This window comes from Gracilinanus agilis, chromosome 6, assembly GCF_016433145.1.
Source record: "Gracilinanus agilis isolate LMUSP501 chromosome 6, AgileGrace, whole genome shotgun sequence".
NCBI classification, from domain to species: domain Eukaryota; kingdom Metazoa; phylum Chordata; class Mammalia; order Didelphimorphia; family Didelphidae; genus Gracilinanus; species Gracilinanus agilis.
Genome location: NC_058135.1, coordinates 171,346,350 through 171,363,380, shown reverse-complemented (window position 1 = coordinate 171,363,380; position 17,031 = coordinate 171,346,350). Strand labels below are relative to the sequence as shown.

The 17,031-nt window shown below is 35.6% G+C and overlaps 1 protein-coding gene across 1 annotated transcript in view; it reads right to left on the bottom strand.

The window, feature by feature from the left end:
* Window positions 1-9,956: 9,956 nt before the first annotated feature.
* KCTD8 (potassium channel tetramerization domain containing 8) overlaps window positions 9,957-17,031 on the bottom strand; it is a 299,385-nt gene continuing 292,310 nt past the window's right edge. The window contains exon 2 of the mRNA XM_044680334.1: window positions 9,957-10,417. Coding sequence (XP_044536269.1) covers window positions 9,957-10,417 — 461 coding nt within the window. The remainder of the gene's footprint in view (window positions 10,418-17,031) is intronic.

Here is a 17,031-nt window from a genome sequence, read left to right as displayed (position 1 = left end):
TTATGACCCCAAACAAGTCACTTAACCCCAATTGCCTATCCCTTACCACTTTTCTGCCTTGAAACCAATACTTAGGATCAATTCTGAGACAAAAAGTAAGGACTGAAAAAATAGTCTAAAGGATAGATCTCTTCATATATTTCAAGGACTGTAACATACTGAATCAGACTTGTTCTTTGTGATCTCAGAGGACAAAACTGAGGGAAATGTTAGAATTTATAAAGAAGAAGATTTATACTTAATATAAAGGGAAATGTCCTAATGATTAGAACTATCTCAAAATGGAATGTTTTGCCTCATTAGGTTTTCCACCTTGGGGGGAAGCATTCAAGATATGACCATTGGTCAGATTCATTGTAGAAGGAACAATTATTCAGACAGAAGATAAACTATATGATTTTCAGCTTCCCAAATCTGAGATTCTGCAAATATGTAAAGAATTACACATTTTGGAACTTAACTTTTAGAAAAGATTTGGTGATTTTGGAAGAGATCCAAAGGAGAGGAACACTTTGATCTTAAGAGATTTATATAAAATAGATACTATGAGGATAGGTCAAAGACATTAAGGGAACCTGAAGAAAGTAATGCATAAGTGTGATATTATAGTGGTAGGGACTAGACCTGTAATTTCATTGGCTTAGGGAAAACCTGGTCAAGAAAACTCACCATTGCTGATTGGTACCTTTTCTGCCACTTACCTCTCTTAAGAGAGTTCTCTAGAACCCTAATAGGTCAAAAGGGGAATATGGGAGGCTGGAGGGTAGGGAATAAGTATTTGTATAGTTCCTATTATATTTCAGGCATCATGCTAAGGACATTTTTTACAAATATCTTATTTGATTTTCATAATAACCCTGTGAGATAGGTGCTATTAATCCCCATTTTACAATTGAGGAAACCAAGTCATACAAAAGTTAAATGACTTGCCCAGAGGCTCATCACTAGTATGGGTTTGAGGTTACATTTAAACTCTGGTCATCCTGACTCCAAGTCCAACACTCAAACCACACTACTGGCAGCTGCCTTTGGTATATCTGGGCTTGCTCAAGGTCACACAGCCAGAATGTTAAAGGCAGGATTTAATCTCAGGTTTTCCTGGATTCAAGGCCAGATTTATATCTACTTTCTCACAATCCCTTCATTTGTTATAACTGTCTTGAAATATTGAACATTATTATGTGGATGAGGCTTATTGATTTCTATCTATCTCAGCAGATATCAGAATAATAAAAACAAAAGATTTCTATTTCAGCAAAATCATATTTGGGTAGAGACATGAAATAAAATCTGAAAATAAATTGCAATGAGAAACTTTGGAACCCAAAAAGTCTGGAGATATTGTAAAATATCCTTAACAAATCACCTGTCTTCTATGACTTCAACATACCCCTGCCTAGAAGCAAGGAGTAGAACCAGATAACTTCAATAGATGTCTTTCATATCTTTGATTCTAAACTTCCCATCAATTCTCAAACAATCTTCTATGAGGAAAAAAATCCAAAGAAAATAAAGATTCCCCTTTAGGGAAAAATACATCTAGCTGACTTAAGCTGCTTGACTATCTTTCAACCCACTGAAGTTCATCAATAGGAGATAGTATGGTCCAGTGGAAAGAGGAATGAACTTGGAGTCAGGCAACCAGAGTTTGAATAATGGCTCTAAAACCTGCCACCCTGGGGAAGTTTTCCATGGCATGTTTCTTTAACCTGATCTCTAACGTTCCTTCCATCTCATGATCTATGAGGCTTTGATACTCTGTTGTGCCAAGATAAATATAAGTAGGTTTTGCTATGGGGAAAAAGTTCTTTGAAGAAAATAATTCCTCCCCCATCTTACTGGTACTTCTTTATTGCTTCTTTAATACCATTCCACATCTGGATCTTTCCTACTATTGTTCATATAAAGTTCAAGTCTTAGAGATGAGTAATCACTGTGTATCCCCATATAAATATGTCTTGCTCTCTGAAAAGGGTGATCATGAGTAAGTCATTTAACTTAACAGTTTCCTAGAGAATTCTCTAAGTCCTTAAATTATAAATGAGTTACCAATTAGTGGAGATAATTTCTACATCAGCATGCAGCTCATGTCAGGGAAACAGGGCTAGACCAGTGATGGGCAAACTATGGCCTGCAGGCCAGATGCAGCCCCCTGAAATGTTCTATCTGGCTGCATGACATTATTCCTAATCTGATGAATACAATGAGTACAATACAATGAAACTTCGAAAGAGTTGCCTTAGAAACAGACTCACAGATGAGCATTTCCTTTCCTTTGACCCTCTCTTTAAAAAACTTGTCCATCACTGCTCTAGACCAGTGGTTCCCAAACTTTTTTGGCCTGCCACCCCCTTTCCAGAAAAAATATTACTAAGCCCCCTGGAAATTAATTTTTTTAATTTAATAGCAATTAATAGGAAAGATAAATGCACCTGTTGCCATCACCTCTCCCCTGGATTGCTGCAGCATCCACCAGGGGGTGGTGGCACCCACTTTGGGACTCACTGCTCTAGACCATCCCTCTAAATAAATAGAACAGAAGAAGAGAGAAAAAGATATGGAGACAGAAACAGAGAGAGTTTAGTGACTGGCTTATTGTCCACTAATATATGGTTAGAATGTACTCCCACTTTCATGCAAATTTCACTTTCTTTTAGGTTGCTGAGTATTAAACATAGTAGTTAAATGAGCATACTCAAAACTTTAGGAAGAAATTGGATGTGCTTTTCTCTAGCTTTCTTCTATTTCTATTTAAGTTAATCAGTTTATTGAGCAGAAGATAGAATCAGGCTCTTTGATTCACGCATTCAATCAAAAAGCATTTATTAAGAACATACTAAGTTCCAGAGTATATGTCAGTGATGGCGAACCAATGGTTCACAGAGCACTCTCTGTGGGCATGGGAGACACCCTGCCCTCCCTTGCAGTTCATTACTAGAAAGGCAGATAGACTCAGGAGGAGCTGTTCCCTTCCCTCTCTCCATGAGCCTAACAACATTTTTCACATACTCCATCCTCTGCCCTGCAGCCCAATAGAGTTACTCATAAGGGGTAAGGTGGGAAGCTCACAGGTGGCAGAGCTGGAGGGGAGCAGAGCTCACAGGCCACTCCCCTCCCCCTCTTCACCTGTACTGAGGACATTTTTTCACTTTATTTGCCCCTCTATCTAGCAGCCCAGTGGGAGCACTTCTTCTCTCCCTTGTCTAGGGTAAGGGGGGATTAGGTTGGGGAAACACTCAGTCTTGGGGGGAGTCAGAACAGCACTTGGTCTGGGGCAGAGGTCAGCAACCTTTTTGGCCGTGAGAGCCATAAACGCCACATTTTTTAAAATGTGAGAGCCGTACAGTGCTCACAGTGCGTGCTCATGTAACAGCGCCTAAAAAAAAAAATTGACTCTATGGCTCCTGTAGAAAGAGCCATACGTTGCCGACCCCTGGTCTGGGGGGTGGGATGGTGGTAGGGCCTGACACTCTCTCTCTAAAAGGTTTGCCATCACTGGTATATGTGGTGTGCAGGGAGAACTAGCACCTCTGGCATGAGGGCTTTCAGGGAGCTTTTCAGGGCTACTCATCCATCTTTGGTGTCCACCCATCCAGTTCTCATGTGTGGCTCAACAAAGCCATACTAACATGCTCAGTGACCACATCCCAGGAACTAAGTTCTGGTCAGAGTGTTAGGAACTATGTCTAGAATGACAATAAAATCAATATATTAGCTGGCACTTACAGCACTTGAAGGTTTGAACAACATTTTTCTGGTTATCTCATTTTATCCTCACAGCAATCCTCTAAGGAAGAATTATTATTGTCCTTATTGTACAGATGAGGAAATGGGCTGAGAGGTTAAGTGAGTTTCCCAGGGTCACACTTCTACTAAGTGTGAAAAGTATGAAAAACCCTTTTCATAAGAAGTTTGTGTGGAAATGTGATAAATAATCTAATGTGGAATAGTTTTTGGATTTGGAAGAGATAGCACTCAAGTCATTTCATAATACCAACTTTCCTGCACTCATAAAGGTGAGGAAACTGAGATCCACTGAAGATCACACAAGTCACCTGGCCAGTTAGTGACAGGACCATAGCTAGACTTCAAATCTTCTGGCTACCAACCAAATTGCAGGGTTTTCCCCCCTCATTTTGTATCCCTAAGGATGTCATATTTACATAGACAGCTAAATTGGAATTTGAAAAGTAACAGACGTGTAACACCTCCTGAAAAGTGTTCCTGTACTATTTTCTAAAATTTCAGTTAACAAAATCATAGCATTTTGTTAAATTAAATCAAAGTCTATTAAATTGAATGTTTTAAGAGTTATTTTTCATAAAATTAAGTAAATGTTCCATGTTATATACTTATATTTTTTACTTCACTTAAATGGAGAATAATTTTACTAAAGAACATTCATACACAAAAATAAAAAGCAATCCTATAGATTGGGAATGAAAAATAGCTTTAAAGAAATTGGACTAAAAAGCCCTTAGGAAGATATAATAAACAATTCTTTTTAGAAGCAACATCATTCTCCCACAATTTTTTTGATAGTTTAGAAAGAATGTATTGCTGCCTAGTCTAAAAGCACCACTCAATCAAATATTTGATTTACTCTTTGCCCAGCATCATGAGGGACATGTTAAGTACTAACTTGTGTAATGTAGTGGATAGATGCTATCACTATTAAAACAAACCAGTTATATAAAAATATATTCATTGCACATCCATAATTTTGCTTCAAGTCTCAGACAACACATTTAAGGAAAAATACTGGCAAGCAGGAGAACCTCTAGAGGAGAGGGATTCAGATAATAAGGGGACTGGAAACCATAGCTTCAAGCACCTGAGCAAGAGCCTGGATGAAAAAAGACTTAAGGGACTTGGAAACCCTCTTCAAATCTTTGAAGTAGTATCAGGAGGGAGGATTACTTGTTTTATACAGTTCTGGGGGCAGAGATAGAAGCTTTGTGTGGAGGTTGTATAGAGGAACATTTTGACTCGATGGAAGGAAAAAAACCCTACTAGACAGCAGAGATGAGATAAGCTGAACCTAGAAGAAATGAGTTCCCATCATTAAATGTTTTCAAATGGTGGCTTGATGGCCTCTTGTCAAGATACCATAGAGATCATTGCAGTTGACATATGGATTGGACTGGTAGACCTCTGAAATCTAGCTAAAATCTCATTCTACTACATATGATAGATAAGCTGTTGGAATTTTTCACTTCATTATTCACATTCTATCTTTAATGTCTCCAATTTTTTCACTATTAATTAACAAATTTCTAAGTCAAACCTTAGCTTTTTATTTTCAGAAAATGAAATCTTAATTCTGCTATGCATGATGTTCCATTTTTGAGCCTGTAATAACTATTCAATGAAGACTGGATTTGACTTCATCTATAATTCTGATATTTTGGGCTTTCATTTTCCATTACAAATAAGCTAAATGAGTAAGATGAGTGGAGGGAGTTGATTATGATTTATTATGTATATACCACTTCTGTTATAGTTTGAAAAATATCAGATTGGATGGTAAAGTTTTTCATATTTATAATACTTTTCCTACCTAAAGTAATTTGGAATATTAGGTTTTAAAATACTCAAATCTTCAAGAAGAGAGAGGACAGTTAACAACTGAGAATTGAAAAACATGAACCCATGTAAAGTATTTCTAGGACCATGAAACATTTAAAAAGACAATGTAACTAATAGAATGGGTGGCGTCTGATAAAGATTCCATCTATATTACCTGCTTAACACTGTCATTCCAATTCATCTTAGCTTTTGCTTTCAATAAATCATGGGATCATAGATTTTCATAGGATTTAGGGCTTTGAGGGACTTTGAAAGTGACTGAATCAAACATCATCATCTTATAGATGGAGAAACTAAGGCACGAAAAGATTTGTTGATTTTCCCAGGCTCGTAGCTATAAAGTATCTCAGTTCTAGTATTCCAAAAGATCTTTATTTTTATCATTGTGAGTACTTGGTTTTCCAGGTTATAACCTCTACACGCCTTAGCATGTATGAAGTTTATGAGTTGCTGGTATCATGAACTTCTTCACATTCACTTCTCAGGTGGTGGTTCTCTCCCTGAGCCTACATTTCCCTACAGTTGAAAATAAATGTCAATGGAGATTACTGACATTTCTCTAAATTTTATTTATGTATTTAAAAATACAACACAATTTAATTCAGCTCATTCAGTAAGGAATTAGTATAGACACTGTGAGAAAAAAAATGTGCCAGAGTGAATTGAGAGTTGGTCTTCAAGTTAGGAAGACAGGTTCATCCTCTGTGTTGGGCCTACATTATTATTATACCTGCTTATATACCTATCTAGGTAATTTAACCTGTATGTACCCCCATAGAGAGAAAACTACAAATCGTAGAGGAGATGCTCAGCAGTGTCAGTGGAAGAATCGTTTGCATACTCAAAAGACTACCAGGTTGACAAAATCACTGAAGTGAGCCAACAATTATACTAGTAACTGATAATAATCATCTTATACTACTCTTAAATTTTCAATTTTTAATAGTGGGGAAAGGGGACATAAACATATGCATGAATTATAGGAAGATCACCTTAAAATAATAAGTTAACTGAATTAAAATTTATCTTTGAAATCTTCTTGACCCTCTTAAGAAAAAACATAGTGTAGGTAGTAGAAAAAAAACAACAACAGAATTTGTTATCAGGATCTGAGTTAAAATCTCACCTCTGGTATTTAGTCCCTGGGATTTAATGAGATAATTACATTTATAAAGCACTTAGCACTCTGAAGGGCACATAACAGGTATTTAGTAATCAAGGCTTGTTTGCTTCCCCCTTTTTGATCTTGGTCAAGTCATTTAATCTTTATGGACTTCAATTTCCTCATCTATAAAAATCACAATTTCTAAGATCTCAACTCAAATCTATCATTGAATATGTTTATATACACACATACACAATTTAAATCCTGGTGCTGTAATAAGACAGAGGAATTTTTCTTACATGAAGTTAGTTAGAATATAGGGATTTGCTTTATCAGAATGCTCAGACTGAAGTAAAAAGATTAGGAAAATTCATGCTCCCAACTTCTAATATAAAGAATTTGGTAATCTTTTAACCCCAAATTAATTAATTAAATAAAAATTTACAAATTTACCCAAAAAAAGCCATTTTGAGATCATTCTATTACAAATATGAATAATATGGAAATAAGTTTGGAGCAATAATACACATATAACCCAGTGGAATTGCTCCTCAGCTCTGGAAGTGGGGAAGGAAGAAGGGAGGAAGAGAACATGAACCATGTAACCATGGAAAAAGATCTTTAAAAGTAAATAAATAAATACATAATTTGGATATCACAAGTAGAAAAAAATAAAGGAGTGGGAGGGAATTTGCATTCATGGGAAGTTAGTATTTTTGCCAGAATGATTTACTTCATTTGGAGTTTCATATCATAAAATCAAATATCTTATATTCAGAAAAGCCCTTAGAATGTTATCTATTCTAGTTTTTCGTTTTCTGAAAGTGGAGGTATCAGTACTCATAATAATACCCAAGGTTTCAGTAACTTCTCCAAGGTTTCAGAGCATACTTCTTAGATAGGAAACAAAAACACAACCTCCTACTTCTTCATGCTGGGTCCTCTTCTTGCTATTTAATATGTTTGTGGAATTTAATATAAAGAATATAAGATGAGAAACAATGTAGTGTTTAATACTAATGGAATGGTAATCAAAGGATCTGGCTTGCATCTTCTAATCTGTCAATTTCCTATATGTGACCTTGGACAAATTATTTCTCCTTTCTGAGCTCCGATTGGCTTAGATTGAACTAACTACCTCCCATACATAAAAATTATATGATTTTAATGGCATGACATTATAAAATAGGACACTGAAAAAGATATTATAGATTTTTCTCTCTGCATTTGAGAGAGCTGTGCAATTTACCTCTCTATTTTTCTATTTTATTGTATTATGCTGAAGAAAGTAACTTATCACAATTGCCACTCAATGTTATATCAACTACCCACACAGGATATTAATATAGTTCTTGAAAAAGTTTCCTTACTCTTCCATAACTATTCTGTAGTCAGCTCCCTTCAAAATTTTTGTACCTATATGCATATGTAGGCATTTTAATGTATGAATCACCTCTGATAAATTGAGGCCACATTTTCATGTGTGACAAAAAAACAAACATGTCTATGGATCCTGAATTTGTCAATTGTCAATTGACTTTTTGACTACTATTTCTAAGAGTTGTTGTTGTTCAGTCATGTCCAAATCTTTGTGACCTTGTATGGAGCTTTCTTGGCAAAGGCATTAGAGTGGTTTTGCCATTTCTTTCTCCAATGTATTAAGGAAAATAAAGGTTAAGTAACTTGCCCAGAGTCATACAGCTAGTGAGTGTCTAAGGCTGGATTTAAACTCAGTTCTTCCTCTTTCCAAGTCCAGTGCTCTATCCACTGAGTTACCTAGCTGCTTCATTAAAAGATAGATCTTCCCAAAGTTTTCAAGAGCCATTTTTTAGATTTTTGTCAAATCAATGAAAATTTTAGTTGCATTTTCAGAGAAGGTTTTATTTTTCTGTAATTATGGTTTATGCTTAAGTTAAATCAAAGATGAGTGCTCTCTGTCTCTACTTGAATCACCATTTTGACCTCTCATTAAAGTCCTTACAAGGAGTAAATTGGATTTACCCTAAAACATTACATTTAGGGGGTTCTCGTAGAACTTACTTTCTCTCTGTAGTGCTCTTAGTACCTATTTAGCAAGAATAATTAGTTAAAATAGGAATCTCCCAGATAGTCCTTGCCTCTTCCCAGGTGCCATTCCCCAAGTCACATGTCAATCAATGTAGACCATTGAGGCTGATGTCCCAGGACTGCTGCCTCTCACCACGCTCAACTGAACTTATCAATGAAAATAAATTTGAGGGTGCTTACCTTGGTCCTGCATTATGGATCTTTCCCCAGACATGGAAAATGATGGTTTTGTCCATTATGGTTTAGAATTTGAGAAATGAATTAGAACCAATTTAACAATTGACCGCAAGGATGAGACCATGGACATCGTATCATTCTATCACATGTTCCTTTTTAATAAACACGTTAAGCTCTTTTTTTCCATTTGACCAATTTTGTTGACTTACATGATAAATAGGAACTTTCAGAGTACCATCAGACCAATTTTCACAATCTGCTGCAACATTTGCATTTCACAGAAATAATCCTGACGAGCACTAATAGATGAATGTTGGTGCCATAATAAAACAGTATAAGGCATATTTACACCATCTTTACATAGAGAACACCATACACACAGGAAAACCACAGCTCTGAAACAAAATGAATTCAATCCCCAACACACTTTAAGTTTATCAGCTTGGCCTGAAAAAAAAGTATTTATCCAAGCAATATACTGGTCTTTCTTTTTTTTGTGTGCAACTTAATTTTAACATTGTGCTCATGCAAAAGAGAAATTTACTTTATTGCATTAACAATGAGACAGTTGGGGATTGGGTTCTGTAACCATCTTCTAATATTTTATAATTCATGTTACTTCATCCATTAAGTCATGTTTATTGATGACATAACATGGGGTGATATGATGACTGTTGTTTGATGGACTACAAAATGACAAAGATGTCCAGTTGACTAGAGCTTGAAAGTCAAGATTCTTGATCATGCACATTTCTACTTCACACTTACAAACTGCTTTAGATCAGACATGTCATTTTTCATTTTGTATCTGCATTTGTTTCATTTCCGTTTATTTTTTTTTCATTTTTTAGAAAAACAAAACAAAACCAGGGACTGTCCACCATCTACTGTTTACAGAAAGAGGAGCAGCAAGGACCACACCGACTGCAGAATAGACCATAAGGAAGACATCAGTCAGGAATTAGTAATTGAATCAACATTGTATATTACTTGAAATATTTTATGAAGCAGATGATTACTATAAGCCATACTTCTGTAACAGTTCCGATTGCCACTGGCGTTTGCGTTCTGGAAAATAATCTGGAATGTGGATTTTTTTAAAATCCTGAATGCATTTTTTCATCTCTTCTTCTACACTCAGCTTCTCACACACTTTCTTTTTAGAAAGATTCGTTTCTCGAGACTTGCTAATGAGGGTCTGAAAGAGTTCACTGTTCCTACGTTTATCTGGTGGCGGCATCCACTGCACAGGTGCCTTTTTGGAGGGACGATCCAATGTCAAAGTATTTGGTTGGTGTGCTGCTGCCTGCTGGGCATTTGCTGGGTTTTCTTGTGGAGTGCTGGCTTCTGAGTGACTATCACAACTGGAAGTGGAGAGCTCATTACAGGAAGTCCCACTTTCACTACCTTTGTCTGTGACTTTGTCCTGCTTCCTATCTTCATGTTCTTGCTTGGGTGACACTGTTTTCTGGGGTGGTCCTAAAAGGAGAAAAGAAAAAGAAAACAGTGGGATGATTAGACTGAATATAAGCTACATGTTCTCTGGACTATATATGTATATGGCATTTATCTTTAGTCTCAGGTAAATCTTTGCTGTTGAGAAAACAAATATACAAAATTAAAACCTCCTGGCAGGTAATGAAACATGCACAATATTGATAGTTCATCTGTACCAGAAAGGCCTCGAGGCATGTTTAATGAGCTATTTTGTCTGTTATCTAGCATGGATCACTGAAAACAGGATTATTAGCCTTTACTAGTCTTACTTTTCTTTCACAAAGCACTTAATTAAGCTGTTTTTGTTTTTCCTGCTTACAGTTAGTAGATACCTGTCCTGTATTCATTTTGCTGCCAAGGAAACAAGCCTAAGGCTATTGCTGTCAATTTACAAAGTAACAGTATTCTTGGATGCCCAGGGGAACAATGGCATTATTTATGCTTCTATGGAGGAGATGGGTTTAAATCTTATACCCAGTCACTTAATCTTGTTTCCTGCCTATTTCCTTAGAGTGAGTTATGAAAGTAGTGAAAAGATGGTTCTTTTTGGGGGACCAAATCATATAGTGAAGATGTGTAAAATGAAATATGCCACTTCTTTGAAATACAATGCTACCTATTGCTGGCAGGATTGTAAGATTTAGAATACATTTTTTCAAACTCCAGAAATTACACAAAATTCTAGTAAACATTTGGATGAACAAGAACCAAGTCAGAAGTCTCAGTCACCTTGGATTTGTGATGTCAAATTTATTAAAACAAATCCTAAGAAAATAATTCAATATGATAATAATAGCTACCATTTATATCATATGTACATACACACATATGTACACACACACACTCCACATCTCCCCACTATAAAATCAACTCTGTGGGAGTAAAAATTTATCACAAGATTGGTAGCAGGATGAATTTCTCAGTCTTGAAGATTAAATGAGATAATATCAGAACTGTGATATGGGTTGATAGAGGGACTAAATTCATGAATAGAATTATAGATTCTCTTAAAAATTTATTTAGAGGGGGGGGGTTGAAGGGGAAAGGAGGAGCATGAATCATGTAACCATGTTAAAAATGAATATTAATAAATGTAAAAAAAATATCAAAAAAAAATTTATTTAGAATGTTTTTCTATTTCATATATGTTATTTACCTTCCCTCCCCCCCTCACGGAGCTGAAGAGCAACTCCAGTGGGTTATACATGTATAATTGTTCAAAACCTATTTCCTTATTATTCATATTTGCAATAGAATGATCATTTAAAGTCAAAATGCCCAATCACATCCCCGTTAAACCATGTGATTGATCATGTTTTTCTTCTTTGTTTCTACTCCCACAGTTCTTTCTCTGGATGTGGATAGCATTCTTTCTCATAAGTTCCTCTGGATTGTCCTGGATCATTGCATTACTACTAGTAGAAAAGTCTGTTACATTCGATTGTACCACAGTGTATCAGTCTCTGTGTACAATGTTCTCCTGGTTCTGCTCCTTTCACTCTGCATCAGTTCTTGGAGTGCTTTTCAGTTCACATAGAAATCCTCGAATTCATCATTCCTTTCAACACAATAGTATTCCATCATGATCAGATACCACAATTTGTTCAGACAATCCCCAATCAAAGGACACCCCCCCATTTTCCATTTTTTTGTACAAATCTTCTTCCTTATTATCTCTTTGGGCACAAACCCAGCAGTGGTATTGCTGGGTTGAAGGGTAGGCATTCTTTTTAAAGTCCTTTGCACACAGGAATTATAGATCTTGAAATATTAGGAAATAAAGAAAAGTATCCATTCTATTTCAAATTGTGCAATAAATACTTCTGGAACTTATGAAGTCTAGCAGAAGTGAACAATGTTTAAATAAAATAAGAAGTAGTCAAGTAAATCTACTTATTTAATTTGTGCCTTGTTAAGATCCTCCTCTGACACTTTCCCTAGCATGTTAAACCCATTATTAACAAGGTTAACATGCAGGATATCCTTTATTCTAGCATTACTCATATCTCCTTTAGATAGTTTAACAGCTGGAAAAGACTTTTGATTTTATCTTATTTACCCCTTTCATTTAAGATGGATATATTGATACACAGGGAGGCTAACTGACTTGCTTGGTCCCAGAACTCCATTCACTATGGGTATTCCTTAGTCCATTTGATTAAGGTTAAGAGATGAGTCATACCTAGTCAGACACATCTGCTAGTAAATGGACAATGGACTAACCAGAGAAACATACAGGACAGTGGAGAGAGTACCTTCTAGCTTCTAATCTAATTTCCCTACTGAAATAAGGCTACCAAAATTCAGGCATAAGAAAAACTCATCCTAATTCTGATCTTTTCTCTCACTCATGTGACTTAGATCTTTTCTACCCAAAACATCCTCACAGATCATATTAAAACAAGGATCTATTGATCATTTCTTGTATTTAAAACATTCACTATAGTGTGTCCTGGGGAATATAAGAAATCAATTTTGAAGAAATCACATATATACATGGAAAAATAAAAGGTATCATTGCACTGGGATGTCAGAGGAGGAATGTCAAAAAAAAAGATTGATGATGAATTAGATCTTGAAGTATGCTTAGCTGTTTACCAATACGAAAGGGTATAGATAATTTCATGACAATGCAGGCTGAGAGCTTTACTAGGACTAGCAGCCACATCTAGATCCCTGCCCCTCTCCATCAAGCACAGAGGAAAAAAGGAAATGTGGTAGTGTGAGGAGGTAATGGATGGTAGATATCTTCTCATTTCTTTCTCCCCAATACATCATATTTAGACTGATGATTAAATTTGGAAAAACCTTAGAGATAATTTAATTCAAAAGCTTCTTTTTATTGATTAGGAAACTGACATCCAGAAAAAAAAATGACTCACCCAAAGTCACATATCAGTATGATAGCAAGAACATCATTAGAACCTACCTCTACCTCTTCTTGTTGGTTTTCTTTAATTTTATTTTTTCCCCAATTATATGTCAAAACATTTTCCAACATTTTTGAAAGAATGATGAATCTTAAATTCTCTCCCTTCCCCCCATGTCCACCCTCCTCTCATGTAGATTTTAAATATAAAATCACATTAAAAAGTTTTCCTATGTTCATCTTTTTTGGAAGGAAGCTCAAATATAAAAAAATAAAGAAAGTGGAAAAAAGTGTCCTTTGGACTGGATTTAGACTCCATTTTTTCCTGGAAGTAGATGGCATTTTTTTTTTATCGTGAGTCCTTTTGGATAATTTTGGAACATTGTATTCATGAGAATAGCTGTCTTTCATAGTTGTTCATTATAAAGTATTCCTGTCACTGTACAGTGTTCTCCTGGTTCTGATTATTTCACTTGGCTTTGGTTCATGTAAGCCTTTCCAGGTTTTTCTGAGCTCTTCCTGTTTATTGTTTCTTACTACACAAAAGTATTCCATTACAATCGTATATTATGCCTTACTCAGCCATTCCCAAATTGATGGGTCTCCCCTCACTTTCTAAATCTTTGTCCCCCTAAAAAGAGCTGATTTAAATATTTTTGTACCTACCTTCCCTTTTTTTTAATTTTTTATCTCTTTGGGATACAAATCTAGTAATGGTATTGCTGGTAGTGTCCCAGGGTCATATAGCTAGAAAGTGTCTAAGGCCAAATTTGAACCCAGGACCTCCCCATCTCGAGACTTCCTCTCAATCCAGTAAGCCACCTAATGGCCTCAAATTCTTTACAGTCTTAAAAATACCTTAAAAATCATCTCGAGAGCTTCTTTTAAATAGTGGATTATATCTACCTATATTTACCTATTACAAATTAAAATATCTTATTATTATGAAAATATTTTGACCTTATAGATTCTCAAAAAATATCTAAAAGACATTTAGGAGTCCCCAGAGCTCACTTCTTTAATTATACAACTAAATCATGTTTAATTTTAGGACAAGCCTTAGGCATGAGGTAATTTTTAGGTATATGACACTTTCTATTCCTTCAAAATCATTCCATCTGCTGAGTCAGAACTTCCTTTGACAGGATACAATATCTTTTCTTTCCATGAGAGATAAATGGTATAAAATATATTCTTGGGAGAAGCAACATATTAAGTGGAAAATAATTCATGCTGGAGTGTAACTGGTACAAGATTTTGTCCTGACCAGATGGAAGGATGTTATTAGTAAAGAAACACAAATGTAAAAAGGGCGATGAGAGATATTACTTCTGGAAGGAAAGTATGAATAAATGGGAAACTGGAGGCAACACAGGAGAATGTTGTTGTTGTTGTTTTTCAGCATTGTCACTGAAAAAATGTGCATCTTGTATCCTATGTAGTTACAAGGCTCTTAGACCTAAAGCTAGAAGGGAACTTGGTTATCTATTCCAATTTCCTCATTTTGCAAGAGAAGAAATTGTTGAGGCCCAGAGAATATTTTTATTCTCTAAAATCATATGATGAGGTGCAAAGTCAGGATTTCAACCCAAATTGAGGTTTCCACAACATTTGCATGACACTAGAGACTATAAGGGAGACAAAACACATATAACTATATTACAAGGCAATGTGCAATGCTATGGGATTACAAGAAAGGGAGGCTCCATTTCCAACTATAGTGAGACGAAAGCTACCATGGAGAAAATGTGGTCAAAGTTTTTCCTAATGATAATGGAGGAAGAGGGAGGTGTCCCCTCACCTAGGATCAAAGATTTGAAGCTTGAAGATGTAGACTAGAGCTCCTGTTTTTTAGAGAAAGTAGCACAGGAGTCATTAAAATTAAGTGATTTGCTCAAGGAAAAGACTTTTCAGAGATCCTTAAATAAAGGATTAGTATAATATTCTTTGAGCCTTTGACAGTTTTGAAAGTGAAAAAGATATTTTAAAGTTGTTATCACTAAAAGTACATGATCTTTTGTCAAAGAATAAAATAATTAAAATGGCATTTTTAAAGGAGTTTATAATATCTAAACTCTCCAGTTACGCAATGTTTATTGAGTTACCCTAAGGAAGGACACATGAGAGATGTCAACACTTATGTGTCAGAAGACCTGAACTATATCATCTAGAAACCAATGTAATTCTCTGTAAGAATACTATGCAAAATATATGAACATAATTATAATTAAGTGATATAAAGTGCCCCAAATTTATTTTGGGTTCAGACTTCCAATTTCATAAGTTTATATAATTCCAGAAGAGAAAACCTTCCTCTATAAAATTTTAGATTGCTCTGAAATTTGAGAGTGAATATGAGAGTTTTTCTTGGGAAGGCTAAGAGGTTATATATCAGAAGGAATATTTGGACATCTTAACTCTGAAACCAAATCTTATCTAATCCATCATTCATTCTTTTGCCAGATTCTCTGATAAGTATTTAAATGTAATGTTATTGTTCCTATTATTGTTTTCATTACTTTAGTTGGGGTAAAGGGTAAATAGCAATAAAGAAGACTGAGGTATGTGTCATTAATGATATGCAAAGTAAATTAATTCAAAGGAAATAATGACCCATTTTGGCCATCTAGTTTATTTGTGGATGCCTGCTAATTGCAGGCTTCCAGGAATTATTTAAAACTGAAATTTTTACATCATTCCCTTCAATGGTCCAAAGCCACTCTAATTGCCTTAAGTGCAATATGAATAATAATTGAAATAAAAGAAATCTCTTCATATTCATGAACAGAAAGTGAGTCAGAACCTTTCTTCCCCATGCTCTTCAAACAGTAAAAGAAGCAAGCAGACAAAGCAAATAGACAAATGACCTTTTCAAAAGTATTTTCCTCTTTGAGCCAGAACACCAATCAAGCTTGGTCAAAAGAGAAAGTGATTTAGAGGTCTCAACAACATCCCTACTAGGCACTGTTCCATTTCTCTCTGTCTCTCTGTCTCTCTCTACCCCCTTCTCTCTCTCCCACTCCCCAACATCACATAACTGATAAAAGATGATTCACAACTTTTCCCCAAACTTCATAGCAAATTAAACATCAGATGTAGGCATAACTACTAATTACTAAATATAGTTACCTCTAGATATTTTAGTTAGGCAACAGCAATTTTTTAGATATTTGGAAGTATTTTAGTTGTTACAGTTTTTCATTTTTTATCTGGATATTTGTATAGACCAGGGTTCCTTAAATAGCAATCCTAGATATCCTCATAGATTTTGGAAACCTTTCTGGGTAGTTATGTAAATAGGTGTTTGATGGCACACCTCTCTTCCCTAGGTTTGACTGGGAATGATTTCAATCAGAAGGAAAAAACTGACAGTGGCCTTTCCTGCCTGCATATTTTTTTTTTTTTTAGAATTTTTTTTTTTTTTAGTATTTTTTTAAACCCTTGTACTTTGGTGTATTGTCTCATAGGTGGAAGATTGGTAAGGGTGGGCAATGGGGGTCAAGTGACTTGCCCAGGGTCACACAGCTGGGAAGTGGCTGAGGCCGGGTTTGAACCTAGGACCTCATGTCTCTAGGCCTGACTCTCACTCCACTGAGCTACCCAGCTGCCCCCCTCCTGCCTGCATATTTTTTTTTGTTGTTTTTTTTTTTTTTACATTTATTAATATTCATTTTTAACATGGTTACTTGATTCATGCTCCTCCTTTCCCCTTCAACCCCCCCCCCCC